The sequence below is a fragment of the Emys orbicularis genome, chromosome 10 (assembly GCF_028017835.1).
Source record: "Emys orbicularis isolate rEmyOrb1 chromosome 10, rEmyOrb1.hap1, whole genome shotgun sequence".
In the NCBI taxonomy this organism is placed as follows: Eukaryota; Metazoa; Chordata; order Testudines; family Emydidae; genus Emys; species Emys orbicularis.
This window is the reverse complement of record NC_088692.1, coordinates 90,915,984-90,938,920: the sequence shown is the minus strand read 5'-3', so window position 1 is coordinate 90,938,920 and position 22,937 is coordinate 90,915,984. Positions and strand designations below refer to the sequence as shown.

Genomic DNA, 22,937 nt, shown 5'->3' with positions numbered 1-22,937 from the left:
ATGCATAGACATCTAAGACGTTCATCAGTATTCCCTTCCATATTCCCTCGTCTTGCCTTTGTTCCTGCTATGATTGCCTATGTTCTCCTGGGATTGTGACTCTTCTCCCAGGTATCCATGTTCTGGACTTACTTGTGGGCTTTTGTGTTCTGCCCCCATCAAACCTATTTTAAAGCCTGCCTCACTTGGTTAGCCAGCCTGTATCCAAAGATACTCTTGCACTTCTTTGATAGGTGGACCCCGTTTCTGCTCAGCAGTCCTTCTCAGAACAGAATCCCGTGGTGGAGGAAGCTGCAACCCTCCTGGTAACACCATCCACGTATTCACCTGCAGGACGTGTCTGTCCCTGCCCAGACCCCTACCCTTGATCAGAAGGATTGATGAGATCTTCACCTGAACCCCCAAATCCTTCTCCCTCACTCCCAGCATCCTGTAGTCACTTCTGATCTGCTCAGGATCATACTTCGCAGTATCATTAGTGCCCACATGGATGAATCTTAGAACCACAGGGCTAGAAGGGACCGCAAGAATCATCTAGTCTAACCCCCAGCCAAGATACAGGATTTGTTGTGTCTAAACCACCCAAGACAGATGGCTATTCAGCCTCTTTTTGAAAACCTCCAACGAAGGAGCTTCCACGACTTCTCTAGGCAGTTTGTTCTGTTCTCACCGTTAGGAAGTTTTTCCTGAGATTTAATCTAAAACTGCTATCAATAGTTTGAACCCATTGCCTTTTGTCCTGCCTGTGGGAAGAGAAAAAACAGTTTTTCTCCATTGTGTTTATGGCAGCCTTTCAAGTATTTGAAGACCACTATCATGTCCCGCCCTTAATCTCCTCTTTTCCAAATTAAACATACCCAGGTCTTTCAGCCTTTGCTCATATGGCCTGCATTCCATCCCTTTGGCCATCTTTGTCACTCGCCTCTGGATCTTTTCCAGTTTCTCTACATCATTCCTATACATTGGTGACCATAACTGGACACAGTACTCCAGCTGAGGCCTAACCAGCATCAAGTAGAGCGTTATCATCATTTCCTGTGACTTGCATACTAGGTCTATGTTAATGCAACCCAAAATTGCATTTGCTTTTTTTGCAACAGCATTGTATTGCTGACTCATGTCAAGGTTGTGATCCACCACAACTCCCAGATCCTTCTCAGCAGTGCTGCTGACAAACCAGTTGTCCCCCATTCTGTATTTGTGCATTTGTTTTTTCTTCTCTAAGTGTAGCACCTTATATTTGTCTTTGTTTAATTTCATTTTGTCGTCTATAGCACAGTTCTCCAATTTTATCAAGATCCCTCTGAATTTTAGCTCTATCCTCCAAAGTCCTCTCCAGTTGGATTGCTTCCTTAACCTTGTAGGTCTCCATATACATATTTTCAATGAGTTTCTGATGTGCATGGATGCTCTTGAGCTTGGCCACCTCCTCCTGTGGCTCTTCCACCTGCTGCCTGAGAGATTCTACCACTAGGCACCTGCCACACTGCATGCTCTGGCCAGCCTGGCTTTCTATGATGGGGAAATAAAGGTCACAGCCTCTGCAAATCCACACCAAGACTTGGGTAGAGGCATCCATGGTCAGGTTCTCTGTCTGAACACAGTTGCAGATGGAGGATCCAGGAGCAGTGTTGGTATTGGTGATACAGCCTTTCCAAACCATGGTGATTCCATTATCTCTCTCCTACAAGCCCCCCTCACTGCCTAGTCTTAGTGGGAGCCTCATCTACCTCAAAGTTACTCCTTTTTTCCCCAACAAGAAAAGAAACAACATGAAAATGCAAAGAAACTATTATGAAAGCAATAGAGAGAGGCCTGGAGATATGATTGCTCTCTATAAATACATCAGAGGGATAAATACCAGGGAGGAAGAGGGAGTTATTTAAGTTAAGCGCCAAGGTGGACACAAGAACAAATGGCTATAAATTGACCATCAACAATATTAAGCTCGAAATTAGATGAAGGTTTCTAACCATCAGAGGAGGCAAATTCTGGAACAGCCTTCCAAGGGTAGCAGTGGGGGTAAAAATCCTAACTGGCTTCAAGACTGAGCTTGATAAGTTTATGGAGGGGATGGTATGATGGGATTGCCTACGATGGCATGTGGCCCATCGGCGACTGCCAGTAGCAAAAATCCCCAAAGGCTGGAGATGGGACACTGGATGGGGAGGGCTCTGAGTTATTACAGAGAATTCTTTCCCAGGTATCTGCCTGGTGGATCTTGCCCATAAGCTCAAGGTCTAACTGATTGCCATATTTGGGGTCGGGAAGGAATTTCCCCCCAGGTCAGATTGGCTGAGACCCTGGGGTTTTTCACCTTCTCTAGCATGGGTCACTTGCAGGTTTAAACTAGTGTAAATGGTGAATTCTCTGTAACTTGAAGTCTTTAAATCATCATTTGAGGACTTCAGTAACTCAGCCAGAGGTTAGGGGTTTATTTCAGGCGTGGGTGAGGTTCTCCTGCACACTGCAGGTCAAAGGTCAGACTAGGTGATCATGATGGTCCCTTCTGACCTTAAAGTCTATGAGACTCCCACAGGAGTCCCCTCCCTTCCGTGCTTAATTTTTTCACTAGGAACAAAAGCACTAAGTCTTAAAAATCCTTGCGCATTTGCCAGTGTGAGAGTGTTCTGTGTTTTCAAGGTTGTGTGGCAGCAGAATCCCAGAATAATGGAGTGAGGGAGTGGTTAGGAAAGAAGGAAATGGGAACCCGCAGAAGTTACCTTAGTGTTGAGGATGGTATCAGCAGAACCAAGAAGGGGAAAAAGAGAAAAAAAATGCACGTTATGCAAGTAGTATCAAGTCCTGGAGCAGCTCTGCACTTAGATACCACTGCAACACAATATGGCCCTTAGATAGCATGGGATTAGCCCTACTGGGGAAGCTTTGAGAATTACACAGACCTGTTCCTCTGCATTACAAACACACATTACAGAGAGACAGCAGAACTACTACATTAAATACACTTACCACTGGATAGACAGGGGGATTGCTCAGCTGCCCTCTCCTCTTCCTGCTCCAGATTACTTGTTTTAAATGGTTTTTCAGGCATATCCGCTGCCTTCTCCAAGGTCATCAGAAGTGGCTGCTGGCTCTCCTGCGGTGTTGCCAGCACTTCATCCCCTCTCCCTAAAGGAGCTGGAGGTGGCTGCTGATCCTTCTGAACTTGCTTCAATTCCAGGTCACCTTCAGCTTGACTCCTGTTCCCTTGACTGCCTGGACACTTTTTGGCACATGATGCTAATCCTGGGGCAACATCCACCTTTACCTGGGACCATGAGCTATCCTGCTGTTGCAATGACTCTCCCACAAAAGGCTGAGGGGGAACTTCACTGAGCTTTGGCACATCTTCTGGAGCAACCTTCAGGGACAGATCCTTCATGCTTTTAACTTCAGCGACCACATTAAAATCTTTAGATGTTTCTTTTTTCCTGGTCTCTAGATCCATCTGTACCAACCCATGGCTCAGGTCACATAGTTTTTCTGAGTTTTTGCCAAAAGCCTCACTGGATTCCACTTCCATCACTTCCTGGCCTTCATGTTCCTGTGTTTCCCTTAGAAGAATCAGCCCCTGAGACAGAGTTAGAGGGTCAGAGGATCCCTCTTCATTTAGCTGCTTCTCTTCTGCCTGCCTTTCTCCTCCTTGTTCCTCACATAGAGTCTCAGGGACTGCTTCAAACTCAGACGCCTCTCCTGATAACTTTTCCTTGATCTCAGTCAATGCTTCTTGACCCAGAGTGTGTGATGAAGTCTCAGACTGAACAGACAGAGTTGCAGCTGTCTGGCTTCCAGAATCACATGTGAGATCAATGCAAGCCATCTGTGCTACAGACCCTTCTGCTGCTACACCTTCAGCAACAGGACAAATGGTAGGTTCTCCTGTAGCCCACACAGCCTCCCTTTTCGGCTTTTCACAGTTCTCACTGAGCAGGGCTTGGCTGTCCTCACTCAGCCTTAATTGCATGCTGTAACTTTCTGTGGAATAGGGTTTCGGCTCTGAAGCTTGCAGTGTAGAATCCATCTCAGTCTGTGTATTTTCACTGTCTTGGTTGGTTTTCAGAGAGCTTGTGTTGCCTTCTGTCCTAGTGGGCTGACTGCATTCACTTGCAGAGAGTACTAGCTTACAGGACAATTCAGGATCTCCTGTGGGGATCTTTGGCAGAGCCTCTGTGGTTTCAGAGACATCTGCTGGCAAACATGAACCCGGTAAAACTCCACCCTTCTCTTCTCCACTAGGCTTCTCCTCCAGACTCTGAGTTGAAATAAAAATATCCTAAAAAGGATAAAAAGAGAAGAAAAATTAATAACTCTATAGTTCACATTCTTCTAGCCAGCCTACATGCTTGGCATCTGATCCATCCATTAGGCACCCAAACAGCACACAAGCAGCCCCATCTCCTAGTAAGGGACCTGGGTTCAGGGACACAGAAAATTCATCCAGAAACTCAAGTTTTAAGGGGACTATTTTCCACTTCTCTGAGCAATAACTGCCCTCCTGCTGTGAAGGCACGTAACCATCATTCATCATCATCATCATCTCAAAAGATATGAGTGTGTAGTCAGAGGTGCGATCATTGATACCTCTTTGATCTCACATGACCCCACCCCAGCATAAACACAGGGAAGGAAGAAAGGTGGTATGTTGCCAGCTGGGCGCTAGGAAGCTATGCTCTATTAAGTTTTTCTACGGCACTAACCAGCCACAATATCAGAGCACCAAAGTCACCTTTTCCTCAGGAAGAGAGGTTATTAACTGGTGTGTCCTGGTTAAATTCTCCCAATAGAACCTTAACCCCCCCCCACCCCCACCATCACTTGCTCTTAGGTGGATGAAAATAAGTCTTGTCATAAAAAAGCCCCAGAGGAGTCCACAATTCAAAAAGGGTAGCTCACTTCCTGTAGCAAAAGGTGCAAGACCAAAATGACATTAGACAGGAAATTCTTAAAGGAAAACTGCAATGATTAGTTATAGCCCTTAAAAGACTACGTTTTAAACGCAGTACTACAAAATATCAGTGCTTCACTCTCCATAATAAAGAGAGGTCTCTCACAGCCCCCATTTTACTGACATATCCCAGCAGAAGACTAGCCCAAGGATGTAGTTTGAGACATAGGATATGCAAATCAGAATCAGAAAGAGACTTCCAAAGACATTGTAAAGAGAATGTCACGTGTTTCCTAGGACAGACTAAAAAACAGGCACCAAGAATAAATCAGATAAGAGTCTCTTAAATCACATTGCAGTTTTCTTATAAGAATACAATGGTACATGGTGGGTGTAACAGAATACCATAGAATGACTAGTGGGGATCAGGAAGAGCTCTACAGCCAACTAAGCAGGAGAACCCCACACCTCAGGGTACAGAGAATGAGCCAGAAACCAATCCCCTACAATCAACCATGTACCAAAACTTAAGGGAACATGGTACAGGAAGAAACTGAGGGGGGAAATTCCACTTCAATACCCACATGGGAAAACTCTGGTTGTGATGGTATAGGGAAGGATCCAGGAACAAAGGCTGGGGCACTCTGGGATACAGGAGTTGAAACCTGTGGTAGTACATGCGGTCCCGGTGGGACAGGTGGATTGCCAACCTCTACTGGCTCATCTCCTCTCTGCTTCTCCTGTAGAAGGTCTCCTCCTTCTGCTGGAGCAGATCTATCCATCTGCTCATCTGATTTGAAAGAGGGATTTAAAAGTTAATTATAGCTGCAAGCAACACCTTAAAATTAAGACTGCCTAACATATTCCATTAAAAGATCCTGGTTTTAGTTGCTGATAGCTTTGCAAAACTAACAGTTTGGGTTGACATTTTTCATGAGGCATCTGCCTCAAGCTGAATTATTTTGGGAAGAATCAACAGAAATGGTTCAGCCATTTCCTAGGACCAGGCTAGGAAACAATATGTTTTGCCCATGTTAAAAAAAATTCATGCAACCATTTTGTTAGAGAAATCCTAGCACATCTCTGTTTTGAATAAGGGACTTGAGATTTGCCAGAGGGTTTGCCCTGGTGTCAGGGATGTGCCTTTTGCCATCCCTGTGAAAATAAACCTAAATGTACCCATGTTATAACCCCGGGGCGGGGAGGGGGGGGAAGAGAGAATCTGTTTGCACATGCTCAGTAAAGGTTTGTAGAGTCTGGCAGCATTATTCTCCCACACTGAGCATGCTCCATCCCCACCCAGCTCCTAAATGTCAACTGAACCACGCATTCACCGTACCACGGAGCAACTGAGCACACTCCATTTCAGGGCTGTGCAGGATTTTTCCTGCAATGGCTCCTCCCAGTGACTGGGGTCTGCTGTGGCACTGGGCACCAAAACAGGGCAGGGGGGAAAGTGTCTTCAGTGTTCTCTCGGATTTCAAGCCAAAAGGCACCGTTATGACCATCTACTCTGACCTCTGGTATAACACAGGCCAGAGAATTGCACCCAGTGATTCTTGCATCCAGCCCGTAACTTCTGGTTGGGCTGCAGCAGATCTTTTAGAAAAGAGACATCCAATCTTGATCTAAAGACTCCAAGTGCAGGAGAACTCACCACAGCCCTGGGGAAATTGTTCCAAGGGTTAATTACAGTACAAATAAAAAAAAAAATCTGAATTTATCTAGCTTCAGTTTCCAGCCACAGGATTTTAAGATCTATTGTAGGTCTTTTATGGTCCCCATTATCATAACATCCAAGCACCTAAAAGTTTTAATGTAATTATTCTCCCACACAGCTGTTGTGCAGTAAGGAAGTGTTATCCCCATGTCACATATGGAGAACTGAGGTAGAGAGACACTAAGGGTAAAATTTTCAAAGATCTCCAAGTGCCATTTTCAAAAGGACTTAGAAATCTAAATCTTACTGAGTCAACAGGCTTTAGGCTCCTGCATGCCTATGCCATTTTCAAAAGTGACAGGCATTTTTTTTTAATTTTACCCAAGATGACTTGCTCAGAGCAGAGAATAAACCCAGATCCCCCAAGTCCTAGGCTAGCACCATGACTATTAGATCATCCTTCTTTTCAGTGTCTTCTATTAGTATCCAGGCAGCACTGAGGAAAAAGCAGGAAGCAATGAAAAAACGTGAAGGAGCGGGGGCAAAGAAACAGGGATAGATAGATTCAACCGTTAGAGAACATTTCCTTCCAGGGCCTGGAAATGAACCCAGGATTCCAGAGTCAAGACATTCTTCTGCTGTCAAACAAATAGCCATGAACTCACCAGCAAAACACGTGTTCTCCCCCTTCCAGTGGATTGTCTACATGGAGGATAACAGCCTACTGCTGTTACCAGTTAGTTATTCAGTTAGCTCAACTTGTAGAGGTCTGTGTTGTGGAGCTAAAGGTCCCAACCCTGCTGACAACCTATATGGGGATCAATATTGATCTATATGATTGAATTTGTGCATTTTTCAGTTGTCTTTAAAAAAAAAAAAAAAAAAAAGCCACACACACCCACCCCCCTTGGGAAATTGCATTAAAAATGTTTAGGGCCCTACCAAATTCACAGCCATGAAAAACACATCACGGACCAAATCTGGTCTCCCCCCGTGAAATCTGGTCTTTTACCCTATACTATACAGATTTCACGGGGGGAGACCAGTGTTTATCAAATTGGGGGTCTGGACCCAAAAGGGAGTTGCAGGGGGAGGGTCACGAGGTTATTTGGGGGCGGGAGGGGTGTATTGGCACCCTTACTTCTGCACTGACTTCAGAGCTGGGCAGCCAGAGAGCGGCAGCTGTTGGCCGGGCGCCCAGCTCTGAAGGCAGTGCCCCACCAGCAGCAGCGCAGAAAAAAGGGTGGCAATACCATACCATGCCACCCTTACTTCTGCGCTACTGCTGATGGCAGCTCTGCCTTCAGAGCTGGGCGCCCGGCCAGCAGCCGCTGCTCTCCAGCTGCTCAGCTCTGAAGGCAGCGCTGCCAGCAGCAGCAGCGCAGAAGTAAGGGTAACAGTACCGTAACCTCCCCTACAATAACCTTGTGACACACACACACAACTCCTTTTTGGGTCAGGACCCCTTCAATTACAACACTGTGAAATTTCAGATTTAAATAGCTGAATTCATAAAATTTATGATTTTTAAAACCCAAGGACCGTGAAATTGACCAAAATGGACCGTGGATTTGGCAGGGCCCTAAAAAAATGTTAAAAGAACACTAAGGTAGCAAAGTCACGTACTTAGAAGTTAGGAAGTGTAAGTTTAAGGTTGCCTTTGCAACCTTAATTCAGCCCCCTTCTGTGGATCCATGATGATAATACAGACTTTAATCACATATTATTTTTCCATAGGACCCGTCTCCTTCAGTGCACAGGCAGGATGGTGCTTAGGGAATGAAACAGGGTTGTGTAACAAATGAGGATGTTTTCTATAGGATCCCTGCTTCTTTGGAAGGTGTGTGGTGAACAAAGAACTGTCTCATGGTATGATGGCATATACAAACCATACACTGGCCAACAAGGGGTTCAGGAGCTGCTCTGAGCTCAGCACAGACTGGAGAAGAAGTTAAAAGGAGCAGAACAGCTCGCCTGTGGGCAGGCCAGGGGAGAGGACCTACACCTTGCAGCTCCTGAGGGAAGGCAGGATATCTCCCATGCACAGCTGCTTGACGGTTCCTCCCTGAGGGAAGGGAGGACCTACTTTTCATAAACTCTGACAGGGAGGCATTTCCCTCTCTCACATACTAACCCAGTTTGTGTGTATTGATTCTGTGTTGTGTTTATAGACTGCCGCTGACAGGGAGAGACTTAGAACTGAACTGGCCAGAGGTCCAAGGCATGAGAGGAAGCAGCTGATGCCCCAAAAAGGAGAAAGCTGCCATGCCTGGACACAAGGAGGTGCCATGCAGTGAGCTGACCCCCTTCACGCTTTCCTGTACAGACTGTGAACTGTGGACAACAGAGGGATGATAGGAAGTGGCCCAGGGAAGGCAGCCTTAAGGCACTCCTGGGCATCAGACCCTTTTATTGCCCTTACAGAGCCCTGGGCTGGAGTGGGAAGGCACAGCTCCCCTACCAAAAACCCCTCTGCAGGTCAAAGGGCCTAAACTCCTGATTACTAGGCAATGCTCCCCCACGTATGAAGACCACCACAAATGGTTAAGGCATTTGAATGTCATCCTAGAGAACTGGATTCTACCTCTGCCTTTTCCACAAAGCTCCTATGAGATGCTGAGCAAATCACTTAAATCAATCCTTTCACCAGTGGTCACTAGTAGTGTGGTTCTAATTTTCTGGGAGCCTCGCTTGAGACATCTGGGGCCACATTTGCGGAAATGCTGAGCTTTTCAACTGTAAGTGAAGTCCAAGGGATTCTGTGCTTTGAACATGAAAGTTGCTAAAAAATGCTAAGTACTATTTAAAAAAAAAATCAAGCTTTAGGCATCTCAAGTTGGGCACTCAGAATTAGTGAACACTTGATAACTTTGGCTTTAACGTCACTTTCTTGGTTCTTCATCTGTAAAATAGGAATACCACCACCTGACCTTGCATGGGTACAGGTAAGAGAATCATCTGAAAATAATGTCTGAAGCCCTCAGATGCTACAATGAATACACCATAGCAACAGGATTTGGATAGTGTATGTTTTAATAAGGCCTGGAGTCACATTTTGAACAAGGAGGATAAGAAAAATATCGAACAGTTACCCATTCATTGAGCACTGTCCTTTCCGTGTACTGAATGAGGCAGGGGTCCTGTGGAAACCAGTAGTATGTAATTATAAAATTGAAGACGGTATTATAATGCACAAGGGGTCTGAATTAAGGTATAGTGATTCTTTAATTTAGGTGTCGGCTCCCCACCCCTCCAATGCAATATATTTATACATAAGAGAAGAGGGATTCCTGCTGCCCTGCAGTACCTATCCTGTAACATGAATGCCTTGCCTCCAAGGGAGCACAACGGCAACTGACCCTCAGCATCCAATGTTCAGTGCATCCCCACCTTACCAAGAGAAGGGGGAAACTAGCTGATGATGCCATACTCTTCATGTGCTATCTACCTTCTCCCAAAGGTACAGGGAGAGCCACTGTGGGAATGGCCAATCGCATGTGCACTTAAGAAATCAATCAAGTTTGAAGACTCTGGGGGAAGGGCTGTGCAGGGGGAGAAGGAGAGGCGCTTGTTACTCAGATTGCAATATGGAAATGATTCTAAGCGGTGTTTAGAGGAAGCTACACACACAGGCTGGAGGAGTATGTATAGGGAAAAGCCAAAACCAGATTTGTATTCACAGACGTTTTACCTTTTGTTTCTTCCTGTTCTGTGGGACTGCTGGGGATGATGAGAGGATGGGATCCAAAGGCACCAGGAGAAGGAGTAATTAGGCCTGAAGAATAACTGCAGAGAGAAAAAAAAATAAAGTCAAGTCACAGGTCAGTTAATGCTTTAGTTATTTCTCTTACTCCACAAGAGTAGCTCCAGCTTTTAACAACGGGAGCCTGGTTCACCAGCTAAGACAACCAAGCCAATGAGCTTAAATCCCTCAAATGACCGTAAAGGAGTACAGGCAGGGGACCCGCAGCTCAGTTTCCATGTAGCAACAGTCTACAGATCACAACATGAAGTCCAAAAGCAGGGAGAATCCTACTTATCAGACTGCAGTTAAAATAACTTGACAACAGATATGGAAACAAGCATTGTACTGACATATAGAAACAAAAACAAACTGTCAAGAATGGAGGAGACATCTAATTCAGTATCTTGTCTCAGATAACTGCCAATATTGGATACTTCTGAGGAAAGTGCAAGGAACTCTGGGGTAGAAAGTTATGCAATAACTTCCTCTCTGGGCAGGTTTCTTCCTAAGCGCAGGAAGTTAATGGTTGACTTATGCTCTGTAGCATGTTCCCTTATTTATTATCTCAGGTCCTTATATGCGCCCCATTATCAAAGTACCTGAATGCCTCACAATGTTTAATCAATTTACCCTCACAGTACCCCACAGTGGTAGGTAAATGCTGTTACCCCATCGTACAGATGGGGAACAGACAGACAGGCTAAGTGAGTTGCCCACGGCCATACAGGAAGTCTGTGGTGGGGCAGATACTTGAACGCAAGCCTCTCAAGTCCATTGTATCCTGTTTTTATTCTACCTAATGAAACTGTGCATTACTCCTCATGTTAGTGCATAGTCTGATTTTTACTAAGATCTTGCCTTACGATAGCACTGAAGAAGTCAGAGTTTCACAGATTAGTTATACATTGTACAAAAATTTCCTCTCAGCAGCTTTAAACTGCTGTCTGAGTTTAACTATATCCGCGTGTTTTTTCTATTATGAGAAGAGATAAATGGGAATCATTCATACCATTTATTGTTTTGCATCCTTCTAACACATGAGGATGGAGTACCAGTTCTGAACTGTAGCCCAGGAAAAGGGGATAGTGGTGTGCAGGGGAAAGAAAAAAGCCAGATTGGAGATAGTCAGGGATGGAATTTGAAGACAGGAACTCCAGACAGCAGCTGTAAGCAGTCTGTTCAATGAATTTAGACATGAAGGGGAGAAAAGAGATGGGGCAGTAGCTGCAGAACTACATGGGGGGTCAATGGTGGGGAGGTTTGTTTGTTTGTTTGAAAGGTGGGAGAGACTAAAGCATGCTTGCACAGTAGAAAGAGAAGAGAGACAGGTTAATAAGGACAAAGCGTGCAGAGAAGAATGGATGAAAGGGAGATTGGGACCTGGGTGGAGTTACGAGGGTAGGTTGAAGGGTTAGAGACCACCACCACAGGATGAAAAGCTCTTGTATCAGTGACGGGGCAATGGGGAAAGTGGTGGGGAGGAAGAAAAGGCTGAGAAGTCTAATTTTGGCACTTTTGTCGGGGGGGGGGGGGGGGAGGGGAAGAGAGAGAGAGAGAGAGAATCAGTAAGCTCCAGTGTAGAGAGTGAAGTGGGGCTGGGGAGGTTTGAGAAAGGAGTCAAAGGTGGTGAACCGGTGAATGGGACTGCACACGTGGGAATCTGAGTGGAGAAGCAGAGGGCTTGGCTAAGATGGTAGCATAATTGAAGGAGGAGAGAGAGAACTGTAGTGGAGAAAGTGAGCATGGTCACAGAACTACTGCCAGATGTTCCGCTGTGCGAATGTGGCAGTGGAGGATACAGATGATGGGGAAGAGCTAGGGTGGGCCTTCTGATGGGAGAGAGGGGCAAAGGAGTCAAGGGTGGAGGGGAGTGTAGAATGCAGAGAATCGACAACCATGTCATGGGAAGAGACAACAAGGAGGAGCAAGCTGAGAGCGGAAGAGAAGTCACTAACACTGATGGTCTGGAAGTCTCAGAAGCATAAGGGCAGCAGGCAAGAGGCAGATATCCTATCTTCAGAGAGACCAAGTGATTGACAGAGTGGGGGACTCAATGTTGAAGAGATTAGTGCTTGGTGAAGATGTGAATGGCTATCCTAGGGAATGGGAGGATTGATCCAGGTTCGCAGGTCAAAAGAAGCGATCTGTTCTATCTTTTACCAGAAGAGTTAGCTTTGTATTATCAGAGAACTTTGTCTGACCACAGTCAACTTTAGTACCAGTCAACTTCCCCCAGTTTCTCCTAATTTAAACAATACACCTCCACCCTAGCCACAGAAAATTAACAAGGTGTTTCTGCATCAGAAGTATGGCTCCTCTGAATAAAATGGAGCCATTTCCTTTTGTGTAGGCTCTCCTTTCCCCAAATAGTTCCTCACTGCCTAACAAGTTTTAAACCCTCTTCTTTACATCACCATCTTCTCAGCCATAGGTGGACACTCTGAAGTATCCACATCCAGTCACCTTTGCACTGAAGTTTATTTCAGAGACAGCTAGCAAGGAGATCCTGAAGTGTGCATGGAGCTGGGGACACCTTCCCCAAGAAAGCTATTGGGAGTTCAGGAGAACTGATACAAGGTAAAAATAATTAGCTTAATTTTTTAATTATCGCTTTGGAGCTAAGACTGAACAGATTTTACAACTCCTCTACAGCCTGCAACTTGACATAACCTGAATAGAACCAAAAGGAGTATAATTCTCTCCCAAGCAGCACAAAGTCCCCACTCATCTAACAGAAAACCCGGTAAGGTCCCCTATTCTCCTTGAGGAAGGCTGAAAGGTTACTAATGAGCGCAGTGTCTTCCCCCCAACGGAAAACCGTGTGAAAAGCCAGAATTATACCTTATTAGCTATTAAGCTTCAAAGACTTCAGTTTACAGAAAACCACAATTACAATTTAATCCATGTTTGAAGATTTAACCCCACCTGCTCTGCTGGGCTGTTTGTCTCAGTGACTCATCCCATGCAGGACAAGTGCATATTAGAGGTGTTGGTTGTGTGTTGTGTTTTGTTTTTTTGCTTACGTGGAAAGACTCTCCTGACCAAGGGACCCCTGCCCAGAGAGATGCAGGAGGTGCAGAGTGCCAGCAGGGGTGCATGCCACGGAACCTCCCACTTCCACCCTGGTTATGGTACAGTCACTCTCTGAAGCTATTTGGAGCAAGAGGAAACAGACTGGATTATTATAAAGCAAGTTATAATAAATAAAATAATAATACTAATATATGGAGATATACCTATTTCATTGAACTGGAAGGGACCCCGAAGGGTCATTGAGTCCACCCCCTGCCTTCACTAGCAGGACCAAGTACTGATTTTGCCCCAGATCCCTAAGTGTCCCCCTCAAGGATTGAACTCACAACCCTGGGTTTAGCAGGCCAATGCTCAAACCACTGAGCTATCCCTCCCCCCCTCACTTCTGCAAAGTTACCTCCCAGTTTGACAAAGACCAATATTCTCAGTGAGACAAAAAGGGATTTTGGAACCACGTGTCCAAGGCACATGAAATGCAAGCATCATAAGGCTAAGAGGTAAAAGGCTCGTTACTGGCTGGCAAAAGTGGCCTGCTCTCTCATACTGGATTATAAATGTTTACACAAAAGAACTGTAGGAAAAAATTCTCAATGGTTCCAATACCAGTTCAGCCAAATCAATGCTAGAACTGGTGGGAGCAATAGTGTAGACAAGGCTCTGGCAACAACAAAGAAGAAAACTTACTGCTTTTACCCTTTTCATTAGATAAGTAGATTTTACATCCAGAAGGTTTAACAGTGTTATAGCAATTTAACTAAAGCTGTTTAAAAATCACACCTTTTAGTTAAACCAGTGCAATTTTGTTTTGACCGGGCCTTTAAACCATGATCAAGTCACCTTTTTAACCTTCTTTTCAATAAGCTAAGTAGAATGTCTTAAGTCTCTCATGGTAAGGCATGTTTTACAGACCTCAATTCATTTTTGTGACTCTTTTCTGAAACCCCTCCAATTCTTCAATATCCCTTTGTCGTGTGGATACAAGAAGGGGACACAATATTCCAGTAGTGGTCTCACCAGTGCTATATCTATCTATCTCTATATCTATCTCTCTCTATCGAGAGAGAGAGACAGCCAGACAGACACAACCTCCCTATTCCTCCTCTATATACCCTGTTCATACAGCCAAGTATTGCTAAACTTACTGAAAAGCAAGTCTAACTGAAATATGGTTAAAATTATTCTGGTTGCTGGAGCCTTTACACTAGCACTTGTACCAATTATAATACCAGTTCAGCTGAACTAATAAGAATTTTGGGGATAAGTTTCCCCAACATGGACAAGGCTTAAAATATGTGCCCATACTTTTTCTGGTGTCACATAAAAGGATTAGCAGTTTTACTGCCATGCCTTTTTGGGGGGGAAGGGGGGAGTGCAGGGAAAAGGGAGGAATGCTCAAACAACCCATTCTAATGGCATTATTATGATTCACTTCAGAACAACGAGAGAACATTTGAACGCTCCTCACACAGGAGAAGGCTGTGTTTTGCTTTCCAAAGTACTTTCACATTCAATCAAACATACTCAAAGCATTCTGCCAACTGTAACCTGCTTCCCTGTAAGTTGCTGTCAAAGGGCACATCTGCGCAGTAATATCCCTTAAAAAGTCCACACAGTCGAGATATTTAAACATTTCGCCATCTGGGATCCAGTTTAAATCCTGCATAAAGTCTTTCAAAACAGAAGTAAAACCTACGAAGTCTTCATCCCAATTTCAGCTAGGTCTGCCCCCCCCTGAGGATCTGTTATCTTGTTACAGTTCAATATTTTTATCCCAAATCCAAGCTGGACATAGCCCTTCCCACTGAGGGTCTGTCTTCTTGCTTTCCCAGCACCTCTTGCCTAGAGTTTGGCCTTCTCCACCAGATTTCCCCTCTGATGACTTCCCCCTGCTGACTCAGGACCTCACAGGAGCTTTCTTACTCCTACAGTGTCTGCAGGCAGCTGCAGATAACCACCCTTATAAGCCCCAGGTGCCTTCCCTCAAGTCCAGTGGAGCAGCAGATAATCAGTCCAGTTGCGCTGGACCCCACTTCCTCTTAAAGGGGCCAGTCACCCTGTGACAGATGCATAGCCCCCAGCTAAAAAACAGAACAGTGACTGCTCCCTTGGGATGGATACTTTGGCATTAGTTGGTCTGTTTTTACCTGTTGTGTGGCTCTGGGAAAACATATCTTCCTGAGTTGACAAAATCTCTGACTCCTGCAGACAAGGATCAGGTCTCTTCTCAGCGGGCAACCCACTTTCAAGCATGTCGCAGACAGACATTTGTATCCTGCTGATCTCTGTGTGTTGCTGTGGAATTCTGGGAGAGCTAGACATAACCTCTGACCTGGGAAATTCAATTTATAGTCGTATTGCAGAACTATCATGAATATTTACCAGCCCAGGTACAAAAATCTACTCACTTGTCCTCACCACAATGATAGCAGGAACAAATAAAACATTTTTACCCATGTCAAAATACACCTGCCCAGTGTTAATATGGGGTGGGAGTAAGTAGAATTTAAAGCTGAGTTAAACACTTTATAATAAAAAGTAAACTCAAGGTTCTGATTTCAGCTCATTACAAAGTTGCAAAAACAGGTTTTAAATAGAATTTTAAAACATTACTTATTAGGGCTGTCGATTAATTGCAGTTAACTCATGCGATTAACTCAAAAAAATTAATCGCGATTAATCACAGTTTTAATCGCACTGTTAAACAATAGAATACCAATTGAAATTTATTAAATATTTTGGATGTTTTTCTACATTTTCAAAAATATTGATATCAATTACAACACAGAATACAAAGTGTACACCACCGTTACACTACACCAATACAAAGTGGCCACCATTCCAGGGGACATGCTTCCATGCTGATGACACTTGTTAAAAAAAATTGTGACTGAACTCCTTGGGGGAGAATTGTACGTCTCCTGCTCTGTGTTTTAGCTGCATTCTGCCATATATTTCATGTTATAGCAGTCTCGGATGCTGACTCACCATGTTGTTCGTTTTAAGAACACTTTCACTGCAGATTTGACAAAACGCAAAGAAGGAGGTACCAATGTTACATTTCTAAAGACAGCTACAGCACTTGACCCAAGATTTAAGAATCTGAAGTGCCTTCCAAAATCTGAGAGGGACAGGGTGTGGAGCATGCTTTCAAAAGTCTTAAAAGAGCAACACTCCGGTGCAGAAACTACAGAACCTGACCCACCAACAAAGAAAATCAACCTTCTGCTGGTGACATCTAATTCAGATGATCAAAATGAACATGCATCCGTCTGCACTGCTTTGGATGGTTATCGAGCAGAACCCGTAATCAGCATGGACGCATGTCCTCTGGAATGGTGGTTGAAGCATGAAGGGACATAAGAATCTTAAGTGCATCTTGTTCAGCCAATTGCTCAGACAAACAAGTAGTAGGACTGAGTGGACCTGTAGGCTCTAAAGTTTTACATTGCACTCAAAAACAAAACAGTTATGTAACAACACCAAAAAAAAAAAAAAAAAAAAAATCTACATTTGTAAGTTGTGCTTTCACAATAAAGAGACTGCACTACGGTACTTGTATTAGGTGAATTGAAAAATACTATTTCTTTTATTTTTACAGTGCAAATATTTATAATAAAAATATAAAGTGAGCACTGTACACTTTGTATTCTGTTTGTAATTGAAATCAATATATTTAGAAAAAGTGGAAAACATCCAAAAATATTTATATAAATGGTATTCTATTATTATTTAATCAATTTATTAATCGAGCAATTAGTTTTTTAATTACTTGACAGCCCTATTACTTATTGAACAGGAAGCCGCTATCATAAAAATTGGACAATGCAAGTGGAACCTAAAGAATATGCTTTGCCAGTTAACAGTGAAATTGGAGAGTTTCACCGTTGGAAGTTTTATAATTAAGAGTTATTAATAAAAACAACTTTTTTGGTTAAACAAAATTATAAAACTTCCAACAGTGAAACTCTCCAATACCCAACAGAGTATCATTAACAAACACCCGAGAGACCACAGCCCATTCCCTGAAAACAGGGACAGTGACGTAGGTTTCAAAATGTCCTTTAATAAATATGTTGCTTTCTAAAGTTAAAAATGAGACACTAGCACTTTCTTCTAGCCTATTGCATTGCCACATAAAAAAATAAAAATAAAAGTCATATGACCATTTCCACCCCACCCCCTTCCCAGCCAGGAAAGGATGGGAGCTCTCCTCAGCCACCATTACTGGGCCATTCAGCAACTTACACTGTAGGAAGTTCTCAGGCAGTGTGACAGGGCACTGAGCAGGAACTGCTGAGCCAGCCCTCTGTCACTCCAGCTCCAATTCATCTCCCTTAATTGGAGCTGGTTAGACCACCTGGCCCTAAGTGGGGAAGCAGAGACAGCTGCTGCCTAATTAGGGTGGGGCTGTATAAAAGCCGGGGGGGACGACAGGAAGAAAGGGAAAAGGCAGGTAGTGGAAGCAGGGAGGTAGCTCTCCCCTCCTTTCTGCCTGCAGACAATAAAGGGCTACTTAGATGGTGAAAAGGTGGTGGGAGCACAGCCTGTAAATAAACTGCATGGGTGGTTATTGAACACAGGGTCTCTCGGTCTTTATCAGCCAAACAGGGGCAGGAGCTAAGAGGGCCCTGCAGCACCTTGTTACAAGCAGTAATACTTGTTGTTTTCTCAGCTTTCCTCCTTCTGCATGCCCCCACCCAAGGTACCTACAGAGAGGGCAGTTGTTTTACCTTCCAGACTTCTCTTGCTGGCACGGTACACCAGTGTAACTTTCTCCAGTGGACAGAGCTTTACTTCTAACTATGTGCAGCTCTAGCAGGAGACACAGAAAACATTTGTTACTCAATTTAAATAATCTGTGCTAACAAGTATCAATGAGTGTGCTTGGCACTTCACATTACACAGATCTCAACACAACCCTGTCATGAATTTACAATCTAATCTAGAAGGTCCACTGATAGAGAAAGCAAGAAAGGGATTGTGAGGTCTGTAGCAAAAAATAGATTCAGTGTCAGATTTTCTGGATTGTTAGAAGCTAGCTAAAAAAAGAGGTACTCCTAGAAAAAGACAGATGTTGACACTTGGGCAACAACATAACAGTGAAGGAACAAGCCCAAAGGAAACAGGAAGGCAGAATTCCCCTTCTCAAGCTTTGGGCAGCTTTAATATCCTTCCTACTCTTGCACTTCCTATCAGAGGAAACATGCCACCTACAACTCAAAAGGATGCAGAGAGAAATTTACCATCTAAGGAAAAGATCTCTATGAACAAGACCATTTACATACCCTCATTAGGGTCATTCCTCATGGGATTAGAACAGGTAGGGACAGTGCCTGCTGGCTGAAGCTGGTGCCCTCTGCCCTCTTCACTCAATGTTGAGTCTCCCTCGAAGTCCTGGCTTTGTGAGAGTTCCAGAGCTCCAAAACCCAACTGTGATGTGCCAGAATCTAGCACCAAACATCCATAAAGAAAAAAATAATTTATGTACAAATTGCCATTAGAATTGACCCCCATTGCACACTGAAACAAAATAGTTAGCTAGCTCACAGACACCTTCCCAGAGAGAGGACCCATTAAAGTGCCTACTATAACTCTGAGCTAATACCCACGGAGACAGAAAAACTCAGCTGCTCTCAGTAGTCTACAAAAGCTGCACAGCACCTCTTTAATAATTAAAATAAACCAATAATATAATAGGTACTGTGATGTTGTGCAGTCTATATGGTTTTATAAAAATATGGTAAGTGAATATAATGTAACTGGGATATGCTTCATGCAAAAGGTCTCTTGTAAGGTATCATTACAAAGCTTATAATCTACTGTGTGATCATCCTATTTGTATAAATGTACCACTCTTGTATCTAAAACTAGGAATATGAAATATAACTCTGAGGGCCTATTGTAATTATGCAAAGTGTGGGCCATTAACGGTGGTTTGGAATCTTGATGATTCCCATTAACCAGGACCATTGTCTGCAGATGGCTGTGTTTTACCTGTGAGTCTTGCTCAGTGTGTGTGCTGGCAAGTAATTTGGGGCAAGTAATTCAGACTCTGGGTCTTTGTTGGAGCAGATGGGAGTGTCTGTCTCAGCAAGACAGGGGGCTGGAGTCCTGAGCTGGCAGTGAAAACAGGGATAGAAGTAGTCTTAGCACATCAGGTGGCAGCTCCCAAGGGGGTTTCTGTGATCCAACCCGTCACAGGTACAATGATTGACATTAAAAAGCCCTCATTTGCCAACAAGTTACCAAACAATGGTATCAGGTAATGTACTGTATCCCAGGAAATAATTGTGGTAATTCAGCCTCCAAGGGTAGCACTTGTGGGTAAACGCTAACATTTAATGACCGCCATCACATCAAGTATCCTTTATTGCTAGCATAACAAACTTTTAGAAAAACCCAACTATATTCTAATGATCTGGCTACTTCCATGCCCTCCTAAGCCCCTTCCTGTCCTGAAGACCTTAGCCAGTGCAAGGATAAGAACTACTCCACTGACATTTGAGAGGGTGTATGGGTGGGTAGAAAACTCGTGGTTTTCAAACACAGGGCAGACGGTCAGTATTGATTTCTAAAGCCCCCAAAGTATTTGGGGATGAGCTCTCTAAGCAAATTGTTGTTTTTTTAACAGTTGCTTCATATTATCTTAATCTGATGGGAAACAGTGAACCTGCTGAAGGGGAAAATTATATAAATGCACACACATGCTAATGGAGCTCCAAGCAGATTTTAATGCTCTGAGGAAGTCACTGAAGAGTCTAGAGCAGAATTACCTTCAGCACCCAGCAAGTGGGTAGTGCAGTGTGAGGCATCTTCACCTGCTTCCTCAGCAGCAGCTGCTACTATCCCAGGAACCCTGCAGTGGAGAGAAGAGATGATCTGGACAGTTAGAAATATAGCACACTGGGGTTTTTTTTCAGGCTGTTTTCTTAAGTTTATTTTTGTTCACAGATGGGTCCCTCAGCATCTAAAAAAAAGAAATCGCTGTCCCCTGAATTCAGGGCTGTTCCTCAGTACATCTGAACCATCCCAGAGGATCTCACAGATTTCCAGGAAATGTGCTACATTTCACAAATAGGATTTTCTGCTGCATTCTGAATTGATTCGCTATTGTACTGTTACACATCAGTTAACCCCAGCAGCACTGGCGTTCCAGCCTATGCCACCACATAAGGGGGAAGGTCACTAAAATAATCCCTCTAAGAGGAACAGAAATGGAGATGGGGGTGGAGGCAAGGGCAAGGAATATTCTATCCACCTGTTGTTCTTGGTAGGCTGAGGCAATCGATCAATAACTTGGCTGAGTGAACCAGTCGTGTCCAGATGGGTAGAACTGTCCATGGACTCTGAAAACATAATAGACCATTAGAATGGAAGAGAGGCAAACTTCTGGCTATAGGGACGGACATTGAGGAGCGAGGAAATAAGCAGCGTTCTGACAATAACAGCTCCCTGTTATAGTTGCTTAGCCCACTCATCCCTTCCATGGTCACATGCCTTGATACTCAGCTCTTCACAATGATTCCCAAAGCCCTGGTACCATCCTCTCCAAAGCCAGCGACCCCCAAATGTCTCATCAACACAAGCATTGCTCTAAAATTCATTCTCCTGCAACCGGAGAATGTTAACTTCTCAGAGATAAATAAAAGGTAAAGTTACTTGTGCTCCCTCACCTGTGAGCTGCTTTTCCTCATGGCCTCTGTCTTCTCCTCCACCAGCAGCCAGTTTGCTACCCTGAGGGCTGGTCATGATCTCCTGTAAAACACATGCACCTGATTTCTGCATCTCCAGTTCTTCATTAGGCACCTGGACAGAATTCAGCCTAAATTGAGCTTACTTCTCCCACACAGCCCAAGCAAACTACATATCAACACACATCTACATAGAAACTTGTATTTCACTTCCTTCCTACCTCCCTCAAAGGAACTTTCACTCACCAGTACTGGGCTCTGGCAGTTGGGAAGAGGTAGGGCTAGCAGGCTGAGGCAGCCATGAGCAGTGTCCTCTATCACTGCACTCTCTGGCTGGGAGTCCTCAACTATCAAGCAGGGAGTGTCCTGCTGAGAGAAGCCTAAATCTAGCTGGCTCTGGCTGGGGTCCATCCACTGCCCTAAAGAGAGAAGACAAAGGGGTCAGTGCAGCTGGAACTTGCTGCAGGTACTGTGGAAGTTATTCTGACTCCCTCTGGTGCCTAGGCAGATGCAGGAGATGGAGACTAGCACATGAAGGCACCCACCCAAACTAGAGCTTCTAGCTCTCACGTCCCTCCTTGGGTAGCGCTGGTGGCCAATCCCACACCTCCCATCCTGCATCATACTCCCTGCACGCATGACATCTCCCCCGTCCCCTCTGACGGCTCCCACCTCCTCTCGGGGACGGCACGGTTAGGCGGGACTAAAGCCCCGGGAACAACCCGGCCCTGGGTTTGGGCCCGCACACGGCTGTCCCTCATCCAGCGTCACCCACGGGCTGCCCGGCTCACACGCCCACCCCGGAGGGAGACCAGAGAGCAAGCGTGACCAATCAGGACGGGGTAATAAGGCCCTGTATCAAACAAAGCCCCTAACAGCGGGGCGGCCCCAGGAACAGCGGGACGTCTGGTCACCCCGCCCCCCAATGAGGGCCGCGTTTGGCCGGGCCCTGCCGCTTGCCTGCTTCCCGCGGCTGCTCATGCTTCAGCCTCGCTGATGGGCGCCGCCGCCGCAGCACGTCCCGCCCCACGCACGGCTGCGTGGTTACCACAGCAACGCAGAGCTTCCTCCCCGCCCCCTCCGGCTCCAGAGGCAGAGGCCGGACCGGGCGGGCGGGACAGGCACAGGCCCGGGGCGGCTGCGGAGGAAGAGAGGCGAGGCCGCCCGCGGTGCGTGCTCCCAGGGAGCGGCTTGGCCCTGCCTCCCGCAAGCCCCGGGCCAGGTGTCGTACAGGAAACTGCTCCCTGTAGCAATGGGCTACTTGGAGTGTACTGAGCATGCGCACACGAACTGAGCATGCTCAGTAACATCTGCTGAAGCCACTGCCCTTCACCCTGCCCTTGTTAGCGGTAAGAGTCTGCGGACCAAAGGGGGTGTAATCTCTGTAAAAAGCAGCCACCAGACTCTTACCGCTAACAAGGGCAGGGTGAAGGGCAGTGGCTTCAGCAGATGTTACTGAGCATGCTCAGTTTGTGTGACCATGCCAAAAAACACTCTGCTCCCCTGGCCTATGTTTTGCCAAACACTGGTGTCTCAGTCCACCAGGGTAACTGTTACCTCCCTGCCCCCCTTGTGCTGGGGTTTTACCCTCGGCCAGACTGCCATCCTCTGGCAGCACCTCACCCCTGGGCTTAACTCCATCTCTGCTTCTAGCTGCTTGACCCCCTCAGTCAGTTTTCGTCCCCTGCTCAGATCCTGGCCACCCCCCTCCTCTGATTTGTCCCCTTTGCCCTTTTGTAATCTCTGTAAAAAGCAGCCACCAGACTCTTACCGCTAACAAGGGCAGGGTGAAGGGCAGTGGCTTCAGCAGATGTTACTGAGCATGCTCAGTTTGTGTGACCATGCCAAAAAACCCTCTGCTCCCCTGGCCTATTTTTTGCCAAACACTGGTGTCTCAGTCCACCAGGGTTGTGACGACACAAA

General features: G+C 45.3%; 1 protein-coding gene across 1 annotated transcript in view; it reads right to left on the bottom strand.

Annotated features, from left to right (window-relative positions):
* Positions 1-21,425, bottom strand: part of TP53BP1 (tumor protein p53 binding protein 1) — a 63,247-nt gene extending 41,822 nt beyond the window's left edge. Inside the window, exons 1-11 of the mRNA XM_065412843.1 lie at positions 21,261-21,425; positions 20,997-21,129; positions 20,582-20,669; positions 20,097-20,179; positions 18,609-18,770; positions 18,054-18,135; positions 15,468-15,652; positions 13,314-13,440; positions 10,237-10,331; positions 5,470-5,675; positions 2,971-4,273 (exon numbers count right to left, since the gene is read on the bottom strand). Of these exons, the coding sequence (XP_065268915.1) occupies positions 2,971-4,273; positions 5,470-5,675; positions 10,237-10,331; positions 13,314-13,440; positions 15,468-15,652; positions 18,054-18,135; positions 18,609-18,770; positions 20,097-20,179; positions 20,582-20,669; positions 20,997-21,129; positions 21,261-21,425 (2,629 nt within the window). The remainder of the gene's footprint in view (positions 1-2,970; positions 4,274-5,469; positions 5,676-10,236; positions 10,332-13,313; positions 13,441-15,467; positions 15,653-18,053; positions 18,136-18,608; positions 18,771-20,096; positions 20,180-20,581; positions 20,670-20,996; positions 21,130-21,260) is intronic.
* Between the last annotated feature and the right edge of the window lie 1,512 nt (positions 21,426-22,937).